This window comes from Choloepus didactylus, chromosome 3 (genome assembly GCF_015220235.1).
Source record: "Choloepus didactylus isolate mChoDid1 chromosome 3, mChoDid1.pri, whole genome shotgun sequence".
Lineage (NCBI taxonomy): Eukaryota > Metazoa > Chordata > Mammalia > Pilosa > Megalonychidae > Choloepus > Choloepus didactylus.
Genome location: NC_051309.1, coordinates 95,567,819 through 95,583,260, shown reverse-complemented (window position 1 = coordinate 95,583,260; position 15,442 = coordinate 95,567,819). Strand labels below are relative to the sequence as shown.

The 15,442-nt window shown below is 35.3% G+C and overlaps 1 protein-coding gene across 2 annotated transcripts in view; it reads right to left on the bottom strand.

The window, feature by feature from the left end:
- The window catches only part of HERC5 (HECT and RLD domain containing E3 ubiquitin protein ligase 5), a 55,672-nt gene that overhangs the window by 22,331 nt on the left and 17,899 nt on the right, over positions 1-15,442 (bottom strand). For both annotated transcript variants that reach the window (XM_037830239.1, XM_037830240.1), the window contains exons 8-16: positions 14,487-14,563; positions 13,651-13,754; positions 12,738-12,797; positions 11,501-11,594; positions 7,924-8,113; positions 6,512-6,666; positions 3,190-3,297; positions 2,153-2,263; positions 264-425 (exon numbers count right to left, since the gene is read on the bottom strand). In XM_037830239.1, the coding sequence (XP_037686167.1) occupies positions 264-425; positions 2,153-2,263; positions 3,190-3,297; positions 6,512-6,666; positions 7,924-8,113; positions 11,501-11,594; positions 12,738-12,797; positions 13,651-13,754; positions 14,487-14,563 (1,061 nt within the window). The remainder of the gene's footprint in view (positions 1-263; positions 426-2,152; positions 2,264-3,189; positions 3,298-6,511; positions 6,667-7,923; positions 8,114-11,500; positions 11,595-12,737; positions 12,798-13,650; positions 13,755-14,486; positions 14,564-15,442) is intronic.

Sequence of the window (15,442 nt, the reverse complement as noted above, 5' to 3'; positions counted from 1 at the left end):
TAAAGCCCTCAGGAGGGACTAGATCTCTTAGGGCTAATCCTGGACTTTCTACCTGAGCCAGCTTAGAGAGAACAACCATTTCATCCACTGTTCCTTAGTCCAACTGTACTGAGTAAGTGCCCACAGCCACCATCTAAAACCCAAAGACAGACAACCTCAGTGGCAAAGGGAGATAATGTTCCCCTTAGGAGACCTTTTGTTATATTCTTTTATGTCTTTCCTCTCTCAGAAGCAAAAATATTAAGTCAGAATTAACACTTTACCGATAACTCTCTCCTCAGGTCTTCATTCTCAAACTGATTCAGCTGATTCAAAACATCTTCAGTCAAGTGACTTCTTCTGACTGTTAGATCAGAGAAGGGCAGCAAAGATGATTCGGACCCCTCTTGTTCTGCAGTTCCTGACAAGCTTTTAAGAAGTCTCTCCTAGAAAATGGGAAATGTTTCACTTCATTTTGTCATTTGCCCTCTCTATGTAGAAATTTTTAAGGTAGAACATATTGGTCATATTGGTTTAGTTTATAAATGCATGTAACATTTATGAAAAGGGCCTTGGCTATACCACTGGAGAAAAGCCATACGTTTAGTATTCACTTTCAGCAAGAAGAAGAAAAATGGGTTCTATGGAATAGAAAGCTTTGTGGAGCCAACCTGGGTGAGCAGGTAAATGACCAAATGCAGGTTCCACTGGACCATTTTGTCTTATAAACATGATTATTAATACTTAAATTACAAAATCTAATTATTATCAATAGCCTAAGGGATAGATTAGTGTCCAAAGAAAGAGTACACTGCACCAGAATAATTTAATTCAGAAGGGAAGTTCAGGTACTTAGAAAGGAAGTAGACTGCAGCGAAAAAAAAAGAGGTATGAGAGAACTCTCCAAGGATATCACATTTTAGAAGGAAAACTCACAGAAAAGATTTCTTAGAGGATAGTTAATCTAAGAAGGGGCTGTCTATTCTGAGGCCAAATGGCAACTTGGGGTTATTAAAGCCTGTGGCTCTTAGCAAAACAAAGAACAATCAAATACCAATTTTCTTAAAGTTGTCACTGGAAGCTTATTTAAAAACAGGGCAATAGGTTATAAGAATTCAAAACAAAATAAAAAAAGAGTTCTTGTATCTTTTTCTTCTTTTACCTTCCTTTGTTATATATTTCATTAACGGCCATATGCAGAAATAATAAATCAATTTAACTATGTCATTAAATCACACATGGTTTTTGCTGGGCAAGGGTTGATGGGCTAGTAGGAGCAGAATTATAACCTTAAGAAAAAAGGGGGAAAAAACTTGTTTTTTAACATAAGCTTTGCTTTATTATGGTAAATGCAAATTTATGTAAAGTATCTACTTTTGTAACATATTTGAATACAATGCATACGTATACACATCCTGCATATATAACAGTAAAAGTGATGATGATAATAACAGCTTTAACATTTGAGGGCACTTATTTCATGTGAGGTGCTGTTCTGAATGCTTTTCTATATTTATGTGCCTAATTCTTATGAAAATTCAGTGAAATGGAGGTTATCTGACACATTTCCCTGGGCATTTTCAAATGTCCAATTTTACATTCAAAACCACTTTTGCTGGATAGGCTGACAGACAGAACTGACTTGGCTGGCAACAGCACATTGAAACAGGGTACTTTTTACAAACTTTATTATGATACTATCACAGAGTTCCAAGCATTTGTGGGGGTCCTAATCTTAAGGGGCCTACAGGCCATAATGTCTTTGCATTCTGACTTCAGGAATCCTCTGCCATCCCTATTATTGTTGCTATGTTTTTTCATTGGACTGGACCTCCTTCAGTACTGGAGTTAATCCCAAACAAGCCCAAGCTTGCTGTGCCTCTTTGAATACTATTCACACAGACTGACAACTTCAGGTAAAAGCCCTACAAGTAGGCCAGTTGCCCAAGCTCTATCTTTTGCTACTGAAGCCCTAATGTGCCTCAAGGCTGAGCCAACTCAATGTACGACAGTCTACCTAGCCTTCTTCATTAGAGTTTAAGCTCTTTGAATGCTATGACCATTGGTTTCACCAGTGGGTATCTCTCTCATTACCCTCAAATGTCATATGCATAAAAAAGATATTTAGCATGTGAGTTATGTTAATGAAAACAATAAAAATAGGCATACATACCTGTTTTTTAAAAAGTAAGTCTGCATATAGTAGTTTAATTTTTGACAGAATATTAAAAATAAATGGAAAGTGACTGAATATGACAGGACATGGGTTCTTTATTGAAGTTTCCTAAAAAATGGAAATGACAATGGTTTTGATAAATTAAAGGATAGAGAAATCTTACATCTTACATCATAGCCTTAAATACTTAATGGTTTAAGGTCTCGTACTTCAAGCCAAAGCAATCCAAATTTGCTGATCTATAGTATTTAGGGATGTAGAATTGTAAGAAAATGAGCTTCGTGTTTATCAATAGAAAGTATATAAGCCTAGTATTTTAAAAACCTGTTAATTTTAGCAATTAATTATAAACTTTGGACACTTTCCCAGAGTCTGCTTTGCTGCAACCTGTGTTTCTATGAATGTGAATTAGCTCAGATGTATTTAGTAAACAGGGGCATGAAAGAATGTGGAAAGCTGGTTCGCTCATACATGATTTTTGCTGGGTAAGGGTTGATGGAGTAAAAGTATAACCTTCAGAGAGAAGGAAAAATACTTCAGATGAGCCCTTTAGCTGTGTTTTAAGAAAATAAAAAATGATTATCTGCACCCAGGGCACCCTCCACAAAGTCACAACCCTATACAGCCAGCTATTGGCTCCTGGGGAGCTGTGCTGTCTTCTGTGCCCAGCTCAGCAGTCTTGGGCTCAGAGCTCTTTTTGCATCTGTATTATCTCAGTACCACTAGTCCTTCCCTAATTGGAGTATGGATAGATTTCTACCCATTGGCTTTTGTGCATTTTTCATATTCTCAAGTAAGTCTTCAGTGATCCAAGTTATCTTCCCAGGTATCTTGTTGCAAATTTGCATGAGTTTTGCATGAGTTTTGAGGGGTCTTTCTTAGTTTTTTCTTAGTTTTCCCATAAGCCGCGATATTTTTATTGCACAATTTTGCAGAGTGCAATGTTTATCAGAAACTCATATAGAAAGTTACAGCAGAAATGCTATATTAACCCACTGATTATTAGTTTCTCCCTTTAAATATGCCATACTTACCATTTTCAACAAGTACCTTTTACGTACTTCAGTATGAAAATTGAGCCAGTGTGAGAGTTCATTTATGCTGAAAGTAATTTCAGGTAGGTAACATTTAGCCTGGTTTACCTTAAATAAAATATGAAAGTTTTATATTTAGACAATTTTTAATGGCCATTAATTAGATTATCAGAATAAACAGCAAGACAAATGCTCTTTTAATGATGAGGATAAAGTCCTATCCAATTCTTCCATTGGCAAAGCCCCAAATTTTCATGAACATAAAGAATATCTATGGTGCTATGATGATAAATTTCTACTTTTTGATTCATAGAAAAATGTTTAAGGAACTTTAATTGCAAAGGAAGAAAACGCAGTATAATATGAATCCAAAGTACTCTGGAGCCCAATTCTTCCAGTCTTGTTTTTCAGAGCTTAACAATATGTTATTTATAGATGCTTCCTCTACCACAGAATATGTGGAACACTTCCTTATTAAACCCTGGGGAAATTTTCTATCCCCCTCATCCCGTGAGACAATCAGAATTATTATGATGTGCACATGAACACCATAGCATAGTGCTAATTATCAGTCAGTGGAGATGCTTTGAACATTAGTGACCAAGAGTTTTTGACCTTGATGGCCTATCCAGACCTGGAATCAATGATTCTTAGGAGAAGGTCTTCTGAAAACCACTCCTGGCTGTATAGTCAAAGGGCCAATTCGAGAAATGCAACAAAGCTGGGGGTGCATAACTTGATAACATGACTCTAAAATTTATATGGAAGAACCAAGTAGAAACAAAAATAGCCAAGATAAGCTTCAAGAACAAGATAGGGGTACTTTTCTTACAAGACACAAACAATTATTATTGAGCTCCAATAATTAAGGGAGTATGGTACTGGAATCAGCATGTACAAAATGACCAACAGTACAAAATAGAGAGTCCAGAAATGAATCCCATATATGGAAATTTGATTTATGACAGAATTTGCATTGCACATCAGTGGGGAAAGGACAGACTTTCTATAAATGGTGTTAGTGTAATTATTTTTCATACGGAAATTAATAAAAATAAAGTTAAAATAATTTTCAAATTGGATTAAACATCAAATTGTAAAAGACAAAGCTAAAATAAACAGTCCCTTTAGACTTAGGAGAGAGTAGACTCTTACTTTAGGACCATAATTTAAAAGTTCCTGCCCTGGCCTTCCTCCCACAGGGTAAGGGGTCTGCAGAGCCAAGGAGACATGTCTACTCACAGCCACACATCCCTTTCTAGACTGGTCTCCAGACACCCAAGACCCAGAATACCACACTCAAACTGCTCAAAGCAAGCATCCACTATCTGCACTGGCCTATTCAGAGCTTGGTCTCTGAGACTGAATTGTGCCACTGGTGAGCACACTCCTAGACTCTGGAGGTGGCTAAGGAGCAGCTGTTAGGGGGAGGGGATGTAGTTTGGACAGAAGGGCTCCAACATGTACATGTGATACCCCTTATTGTGCTGGACAGAATCAGGGTGGGAAGAGAATGGCACAGGGCCCCAGACTTGGGAGGGCTCTAAGACTCTACTTTCCAGTACAGAAAATGTTGGTCTCTATGAAGAGACCAACATTTTTAAATTCAAACCTGGCCTCCCCTGTCATGAATAAGGTTCATCTGTCAAGGTGCTTAGATAGGGTATATTATATTTTACTTAATAGTTAGTTAGCTAGATCTTTAACTTTTTAAATATTAGACATAGAGTATGAAGAGAGAGACTCAAGAGAAAGAGATAGATATATGATATATGAGCCTCCATTTGTATCTTGCTCTGGGCCCTGACTATAATCCTATTAGAAGACTCTCTAAGGCAGGGGTCAGCAAACTATAGTCCAAGAGCCAAATCCAGCTCTCTATTTTTGTCAACAAAGTTTTCCTGGAACACAAACATGTCCATTCATTTATGTAGTCTATGGCTGCTTTTGCACTCCAACAGCAGAGTTGATTAGTTGCAACATAAAGCATATGGTTCATGAAGCCCAAAATAGTTATGATCTTGCCATTCCAGAAAAAAAAAATTGCTCACCCCTGATCCAGGGTGATAATTTAAAACCTTGGAGTGGGAAGAGTTTAAAACAAGACATAATGAAGTAAAAACTATAAAGGAACAGACTGATAAATTTATCTACATTAAAATTAAGAATGTGAGTTCATCAAAATACACCATGAAGGGAAAAGACAAGCTACAAACTGGGATACAATATTTGCAACACATAAAACTGACAATGAACTAGTATCCAAAATGTAAAGAACTCCTAAAATTAGTAAGAAAAAAGACAACCCATTTGAAGTGGGCAATAGTCAAGGACAGGCATTTCACAGAAAAGGAACCGAGTATTGCAACTGCAAATATGAAAAGATGCTCTAATGTATTAGAAACAGAGGAATGCAATTAAAACCATAATTCAGTACCATTTTATACTTAAAATATTTTCAAAAATTTAAAATCAGATAGGGAGCAAAAGGAACTGCTATATACTCCTAGTGGGGATTTAAATTTGTCCAAACACTTCTAGAAAACAGTTTGTCATTATCTGTAAAGAAGATTATACACATATCCTACAACCTATAAATTCCAAACTAAAAAACAATTATTGACATCCAAATACCAAGAGATATGTATGCTAATGTTCAGAGCAGCCTGTTTTCTAAGAGGGGGGAGAAAAGCAAAAGCAAAACCAAAACAGAACAAAAGTAAGAACTGCAAACAGCACATATATCCATTAACAGTAGAATGGATAAGTAAACTATGGTATACTCATACCATGGACTGTCATGTTGAAGTGAAAATGAATAAAATACAGCTATAAGCATTAATACAGATAAATTTATAAAATAAACGTTGACTGTTAAGAATCATATATTCCATTCATATAAAGTTCAAAAACAGCAAAATGAAAAAACATAATTTCTAAAGATAGATACATAGAGTCATAAAATAATAAAGAAGGGCAAGGAAATGATTACCCCAAAATCACCGAAAAGAAGAGCATGGCTACCTCTGGGAGGTGGAGGGGGTGGGGTCTGCAATCCGTGGGGCATTTTAAAGTACCGGAAGTGTTTTATTTTTTAGCATGGATGGTGGGTACTCTGATTTTTTAAAGTTACTTTTCTTCCAACTATATATAGACATCAAGCATACTTTTGTACGTATAATAATACACACAGACAAAATTTAAAACTAGCAATATAAATTTTGAATATTTAGTATGCGTCTGCTTAAGATACAGGCCATTTGAAAACCAGGGACTTTTTATTGCCAAATAAAGATATGTGGGTTTCTAAATAAACCCTTACCCTGTGCAACCTTTTCAGCATTTCTAGGAGAGCTCTAATATTACAGATGTTTTCAGCACTCTCAGTCCAAGAATTCATTTGAGAGATGATGGCTCTTTTAAGCATCTGGACCAGCTTGCTGAAAGCAGGTTCTGGCAAAGATACCCAGTGCTTCTCTGAGGGATACAAAGAGGGTAAATATAATTGTTGGGGAAATATATCAATAGCACATAGTTTCTCTTGGATTCTGGAAGGTGAAAAAATAGTCAATACTTTCTAAGACTGATGACACAATATTTAATATATATATATCACAATTAGAAAAACACATTGTAATAAATTTTTCAGTGAATAAATACAATTGCAATTAAAAGTTTAGAATGTAATGTCCTAGAAAAAATTCCTTGACAGTTCAAGGACCTAAAAACTTGATTTAGTTAATTTGTGAAAAACACAGGCAAAATTAATCATATTTTCTGCCCAGATGGAAAAACATAACTGTCTTTAAAAACTAGATCAAGGACAGTTTGTGATTGCACAGTTTTCTTTTTGTGCTCCCAGCTTGTTTTTAACTCTTAAAAGCATTAAAAAACAAACCAAAAATTTCAAAATAGCTTTTCATCACTAGTCATCTAGATGAAGCCATCTAGATTCAGTAAAACATAAGAAATAATGGACTTCCTTGGGCTGAATATAGTATGTATGTCGAAAACTTTGTGATAATCTAATCGAGTCCCCAGACCTAACTCCCAGTGTACTGGAAACATAGGAAAATGAGGAAAAACCAGACAAATCTAGATATAGAACATTCTACAAGACAACTGATCTGGACTCTTAAAAAAATAAGGCTGAAAATACCTTTTGGGACAAATGGAGAAATGTGAATATGGTCTGAATATTAGATAATATTATGGAATTATTGATCACTTTTTTTAGGTGTGATGGTGTTGTGGGAGTATAGGATACCATATTCTTAGAAGATGCATGCTGAAGTGTAAGGGGTGAGATGTCAAGAAATCTTCAACTTTCAAATAGTTTAGCAAAACTAAAATGTAACTTGTTCATAAAGAGAGATAAATTACATATGGCTACACGTTAGCACTATTATTGTACTATTCTTTCAAGTCTCCATGTATCTGAAATTTTTCATAATGAAAAGTTGGGGACAAAAGACTTTATGACCAAGCCTTACATGCATCATCCCAAGAATTACAAAAAAGTACTAAAACCATCTATTTTGGATGACCACACACACAGTAATCATTACAGCCACTTTGGAATATGCCAAGAATACAAACTAAAAAACATGAACACATTTACAATCACATTTAAATTTTGCCATAACTTTACTAGAAGGCAAGACATGTCTTTCTATTGTATTTGTACTTCAAATACATATGAAAAAATTTTTAAATGTAAATAATCATTCTTACCCAGAATCTCTGAAGACTGGTCACTCATTTTACAAACAGCCTCTGCAAATGGAACCACTAGGCTCTCCCAGTTGTCAGAATCATACATCTCAGGCCATTCTGGGAGCAGGACGAAAACTTCTAAAGCTTCTTGGAATGGAGAACAAAACGGAAGATTTCTGAGAAGAGTATTCCTGAGACATGTGGTTATCTGTAGTCAAAAAGTAACAGGGAAAAGGTACTCAATACACAAAAGGAACTGGGTGCAACTTACTGTATAAAACACCATGAAATTGAAAATAATCCTTTAGATCTTCTGAACCCATGTTTAAACCCCATGTCACCTAGCCTCCCAAATGCCTGAGGTAAATACGTGACAATTTTTCTCCCATTTTAACTGTTGGGGTTACATGAAGGAGAGATCAAAAAGAAATTACATGTGCAAGAGTCACACTGAATAAACAATGGATTCAGAACTAATAAGCCAGCCTTCCAGCAATAAGTACTACATTCTACCCTCCAACTATCAAATATCACACACCTCACTTTTTTTTTAGAAGAAGACTGTATCAGTACCAAAAAAAAAAGAGGCAAAACCAAAAAAAAAAAAACAAAAACAAAAACAAAAAAACCACACACACAAAACAAACAATAAACAAAAATAACTAAAACTAAAAATCAACATAGTTTCCTAGTTTTTCTCATAAAAGCACCAGTCATATCATAAACTCCCTCCACAATAAATCCTAGTTTTCTAGCCCTTCTGACCTCCTTGTAGTTTCTCCAATTCAGAATACAACTGTTAGGGAAAAATAAAATGGAATTCTGAATTTCTATTTGATATGTCTGCTCAGATAGTAATACTTTTGTTGAAAAAAACCCTACTGAAAAGATAAAGTGATATGTGTGGAGTACTTATTATATGTCACATAGTGTGCTAAGTGATTTATCTATATTGGGTCATTTAATCCTCACAGTTTCTCTAGAATATAGAAAATAACCTTAATCCCATTTTATAGATGAGGAATCTACACCTTGGAGAAATTAAGTAACTTGCTGAAGATCACACAGCTAAGTAGGAGTGTATCCTGGATCTGACTCTAAAACTCAAACTCCTAATCACTAAAGTATAATGAGGCATTGGATAAATGATATCTCAGTATATAGAAATTCTTAAAATGATCTCTATTTTTATATCAAGACATTATATTGGGCGCCTCCTATGAGGTTTGGTCCTTGTAGTATGCTACTTGACAACTATCTTAACATGTATCAATGGCACACATCCCTCCTACCTCTTTACTCATCATTAGCCTCACCCCACAAACCTCCCTCCTCCACCCCCAAACCCTTAAAGTGGGCCATTTTTTTTTGGATTTATCAAGCCATTTGCATTGTTTCATTCTCTGTGCCTTGATGCATACTTTCCTGGCTGCCTGGAATGTCTTTCCCCATGGAGGAAACTGGCAAACTCCTACTTCCTCTGGACAGCTGGTTCTGAGTACTCCGGCTAGAGGTGATCATTCACTGCCTTCGTGTTGAATGAATTCATTCATTCAATAATATTTATTGTACATATACTAAGTTCTAAACTAGGCACTACGGAAGACAGTGGAGTGTAAAACAAACCCAGTCTTCATACTTCATCTGCATGTACGTCTCCCTTACCAAGGGCTTCTAAAAGACAAGGGGCATGTCTTTTTCATTTTTCATCAAGAGTACTCATTACAGAAACTCAAGATAGAAGAAATGTTACAAGTCTTCTAATCCAACTACACCTTTCTGAAGCAATGGAACACTGCCCAATGATTATGTCACATGTACATTATATGTTATTTTTCTGGCACGACCAAGGTAAAATTAGGACATGGAAAGGGACCTTTGTTATAAATTGGTCCAACTTCTTCCCCTCATAGGTGCAAAAATGGCCTTCTATTTTTAGTGATCTTTCCATGGCTCTATTCAGTAACACTGATTCTGAACCTTACTGAAAGAAAGTTAAAACTGGCCTCGACAGAAGGATTTTAAATAATCATTAGAAAATGAGCAAGAACAAATGTTGACAAATTAGTCCACAGACTTGTTCTTAGGGTAATGTTACAGGTAGCACTAAGTGCTACAGAACCCTAACAAAGGTGTTCATTGAAATTGTCATGATGCTGCACAGTTAATGATGGGGATTGAATCATGTTCCCCATAAAGACTGGTTCAAGTCTTAATCCACGTTCCTGTGGATGCAAACACATTTGTAAGTAGGGCCTTTTGAAGATTTTATTAGTTAGGGTGTGGCCAAATGGAATCAGGATGGGTCTTAATCCATATGACTGGAGGCTTCATAAAGAGAGGAAATCTGAATGCAGCAAGTCAGAAGAAAAGTCTGAAGAAGTCTGAGAAGAGTGAGAGATTGCCAGGTGATGAAGGACTGCCATCACCAAAACCTACCAACTCCAAGAAAAGCATGAACTTGATGATATCTGGATTTTGAATTTCTAGCTTTCAAAACTGTAAGACAATAAATTCTTGGTGTTTAAGCCAAACTATTGGGTGGTATTTGTCAGAGCATACCTAGGAAACTAAGACTACCAGGGACCATTTTCACCTCATATCCCTCTTGGATTATGGTTCTGCCAAAGTCAGCAGAATCAAACTTTCCATCTTCCCATGAGAAAAGGGAGTACAAGAGAGAATTTGCAGCTAAGATACAGAATGTTGATTATAGCAGACAGAGCAAGAGAGCAGGTGAGGGAACTGAGAGGAGGGAGAGTGACAGGAAGGCAGAAAGAAAAGAGCAAAACTGAGGGGGAAAGAGAATGAGAACGATAGAAAGGAGAGACAGAAAAAGAGAAAAGCAAGGAGAAGAGGAGGGAAGGAGAGACGATGAGAGTGAGAAAAAGAGAAAAAGAAGAAACGAGAGTGAGATCCAGAAAGAACCAGGTTGAGAGAAGAAATAATATAGAAAGTACTATCCCTAGATTAACCAGTACAACAGAATAGGGAAATAAAATCAATAAAGGCTAAATTCATAAAGGAAGCATACATGTTTGGAGAATGTGCGGGTACAAAACCTAAAAATAGTAATTATGGTGCTGAAACAAGGATAGAAAGTTCCAAGAAAGAACAGGAAAATTCTGAACATACAGAAAAGGAAGTACAATGGAATAAAACACATAGAGGAAGAATCCAGCCAATTTCTTGGTGAGGAGAATGTTCCTATCAGAAAAATTATTCTCATATCTATATTTATGCTTAAAATAATTTCATATAAAATGCTCTTATCCTAGTGTGCCAATCTCAACAAATCTTTACTTATCTTTCTAAAGCCATAATTTGAAAAAAACTCTATTGTGTGTGTGTGTGTGTGTGTATTATGTATGTGTGCACAAATGAACTAGTTGGACTATTTGTAATCCATCTGATCACCACACCAATTACTTTGCCCTAAATGGACAGACTCCTGAATGCTGAGTTTCACTTAATCTGAAAATACTATGTGGTCTCAGAGAATCTCTCTGAACAAAATATTTCTTCTGAAATGCTGAGTTCTCATAAGAAATGCTCTAGAGTATTTTCTTTTTCCAATTAACAACGCGAAGAATACCAGGCTAGTAATCCAGTCCTTTTGGGTTAACTCCTTAAAGGTGTTTCTTGCTTTATTTAAGTCCACATGAATAGACATTGTTTCTGCAATTATTCTGTGGAAGCAAGAAAAATAAATGGATAGATAAATAAATGGCAAAGGACACTTCCGAATTAAGTAAATCATTTTATTAGATTATCTATTTAGATGTAAAGCTTCTTCTAAATGCCTCATTTCAATAAAATTGCTTTTTTATTTACAAGAACTATATTAATTTGCCTGAATACAATTACAACTGAAAATGTTGCAGACAACAAATGATTATTTCTAAAATGCTATTAAGGCTGCATTAACAATATATATAATGTCAGACTAACTCAGGTATTGTATTATCTAAAATGCATAGTTGGTAAATATTTATTATCTAGAGCAAAAGAAATAGTCACAGAAGAAAATTACAGGTTTTTCCTGTTTCTGAAGAAATATGACCATTTCTCTGTTACATGAACTGCCAGTGGGAACAAATAAAGGGGCTTTATTTAGAGAACATAAGCTAAGTTAAAAAGTATGGTAAATTCTTCATATATTAATAGAAAATAATTAGCGAAACGTATGAATATCTTAACAACCTATGAATTACATTTATACTGGACCAAATACACCCATTTTCTAAAAAGAGAGGCATTCTTTGTAAAAACAATATATATCTAGTGTTGAAAAATTCTCTTTTAAAGAAATAAACATAATATTATGCAAAGATTTAGGAAAAGAAGTGCAAAGAAGTTCTTTCATAGTATTTAAAAACTAAAAGAAACCTTAATACCTAGCAATAAGGAAATGATTAAATTAAGGTATGTCTTTCTCATGTAATACCATGCAGCTATTTAAAAAGATGCATAGAAAAATAATGAATAGTATGGAAAATGGACAAATATATTAAGTGTAAAGCAAGATATAAAACAATATTACCCCATTTTTGGTAAAAGAATATATTTGCAGAGAAAAAGGATATGTACATAAATGCTAGCTATTACTCTTAAGTGGTGGGGTATGGGTGATTTTCATTCTCCTCTTGTTCCATGTCTATATTTTTGACATTTTCTATAGCAAGCATATATGTGCTTTTGCTAAATAAATAAATAAATGTACTTTTTAAAAAGAGATAAACACATAGCTAATTATTTTAACCTTCAAATCAATTTTTTTACAAGTCTTTCACAATATCTTAAATAGAATTTTATTTTATTGTATGTATTACCTTTTCTCTAAAAAACTTCCAGTCAGACAAGCAGGATATGAAAATATCTCTCTGATTTCCCTACACAAGGAATAAGGCAGTGGTTAAAACAATGCATTCTGTACAGTATGCCTCTTTATACCATGAGGCGTAACAAATAAAATATCTTATAATTGTCAATCAGATTTCTCCCTCTGTCTCGTATATGTATGCATAGTACCTTGGGCATCTAAAAGTCTATTCCATTTGCTAAATCTCAAAATTTCAGTGGCAAGTATGGGAAATAAAGAGAGAATATCAGAGGAGCCACAGAGAAAGAGGAAAAGGCTTGACCAAGGGTTAATGTTTTCTGGGACAAAGTAAACATTCCTACCCCACCCAACTTTCCAAGACTTGTTTATCTTTGTTTGGTAGCAATAAAATGAAAACAAAAAAAAAATTACCAGAAATTAGAAAGTATTGGGCTATACTAAGTCTCATCTTAGAAGTAACAGTGCAAATCATTCTTGATCATTTATGTTCTACAAATTATAATGTGCAAATATGTCTCAGAAATAGAAAGCCATAGCTATAAATATTTCTAAAAGAGAATGTTTGCAAGTATGAATATAATCTTTACAGCTGGTAGGAGTTCTATGGTTTCCAGCAGCATTATCCAAACTGTTCAGGTGTGAATAGGAGGTGTACAAACAAGTGGTTCCTTGGTCAGTCAGGGTTGGGAACCACTGTAGACTATATTTTCTGCTCAGAGACTCACAACATACATAAGCATATTACAGACCCAGAGAAGTCCTGTAATAAACAAAGCTTTATTTAAGGACTTAAGTCCTGTGGAATTGACATGTGAATGGACTACAACATCTCATATCTCTTCTTTTTTGCAGAACAAGTTTGGGAAATACTACTTACAAGCAGAAAGGCACATGATGTGTACCTTTTTGTACTCTGCCACTCTTTAGTCCCCACATCATCAATCCATCGCTTTACAGTCCTGTCATTCAAAGTAGGAATTTTCCTCCTCATATTAACATAGGAATTCTGTAAACAAACAAGAAAGTAAAATACAATAATATAGATAACACAGAGACAGCTATCCTACTTTTGGGCACATTCTAAAAATATAGGGTAGTATTGCCTTTTAAATTTGGACAATAAGCTCTGAGATCTTCACGAAGTGAGACTCTACCAAGGAGTAATCCATCATTTGCCTGGTGTGCCAATTTCTTGTCCACAGGGGTTAAACCCCAAATAAATTGTTTGGAGTGTCTCAACACTCAGCACTTAATACATGTAAAATCAGATTAAACTAAATATCAGCCAGCCTGGAGAGGGAGATCTTAAAAGAGCTGTGTGTAAAAGAGGGAGAACTCACTTTGTCTTGGTGAAGTAGGGCAGGAAGGTGATGGACTGATTTTATGTAAGCCTATGAAAGTCAAATCTTTTTTAATTCTAGCTGACAGTCATTTTAGAATCTGTCCACTGTAGGCTCACTCAGACACTGACTAAATACCACTTGTAAGGATCCCCCCAAAAGGTAAACATTATCTAAGGAAATCACTCTGATTCACCATTCAGCAGGGATCACTCTGCTGATTTCTGTGGGCAAGTATTTATGTGGTTTAGACAAGAAAGGATCAAAAATGTCCAGCTACTCCTAAAAAAAGTCAGTCTACTAATGTGATGTTTTTGTAATTCACCAAACATGGATTCTGAAACCCTTAGTTTTGTTTAAAATACCATATTATAGAACATTTAGAGATAGATGTTTACCTCCTTTTCTATCCAGAGCAAGATGCTTTGATTCCCTCCAGCAATCATTATTAACTCCTTTTCTGAGGTGTGACTTTCTGAAAGGGATGTACAAAAAGAGTTTAGGAAATTATTTGGCATAAATGTGCACATTCGATTTAAAATAATTTCAGATTCTTCCTAAATGTGGTGATTTTATCTTTTTTAATAGACAAAGACCCAGCACATTTCCCATAATTTAAGAAGCAGAAATACATATATTTCAGGTTGGCAAATACAGGTGATTTACAAGGTTGCCGTATGACATAGTTAATATAAATGCTATTTATATTAGCAAACAAATATTTGATTAGTTGACTATTCCCTAGTTTAATTCAGCTCCCATTACTGAAAACCATATTCTACAACTCAAGATTTAACCAGTGACTGCTGGATAACCAATGGCAAGTGCTTCAAGTCCACGTAGCTGGTCATGAAGGAACCAAAAAAGAAAACGTATGAACTGCTTAGGGAAAGAATTCTACTGTTCATTTCTCCAGAAGAATGACATAATTTTGTTCACTTTATGTCACCACCAAGCTTTCAGAAACAAGTAATGAAAGTTCTCAGAGGCACAATTATAGTAGAGTGTTTCCGAATTCAGGGTCTTCTGAATTTAAACAGGACACAGTTCAAATTCAGACAAACCACTTACTAGCTGAGATACCCTGGTTAGTTTTGCTACCCAAGCTTCTGTATCCTCCAGTAAAGTGGGAATAATAGTACTCATCTCCCAGTAATTGTTAGGTGAGCTGGTTGAGATAACACTGGTAAGTGCTGAGCACGGTTACGGGGCCTGGCATATGTTAGCTGTTCATAATCCTGAGGGTTCTACCTGATTACAGGTTAATTTAACCAGGTGATTAGGTTAGGAAAACTAATCACCACTGAATTAATAAATCTCTTGCAACCTGGAATCAGAGTTGCAAGTGCCTCTG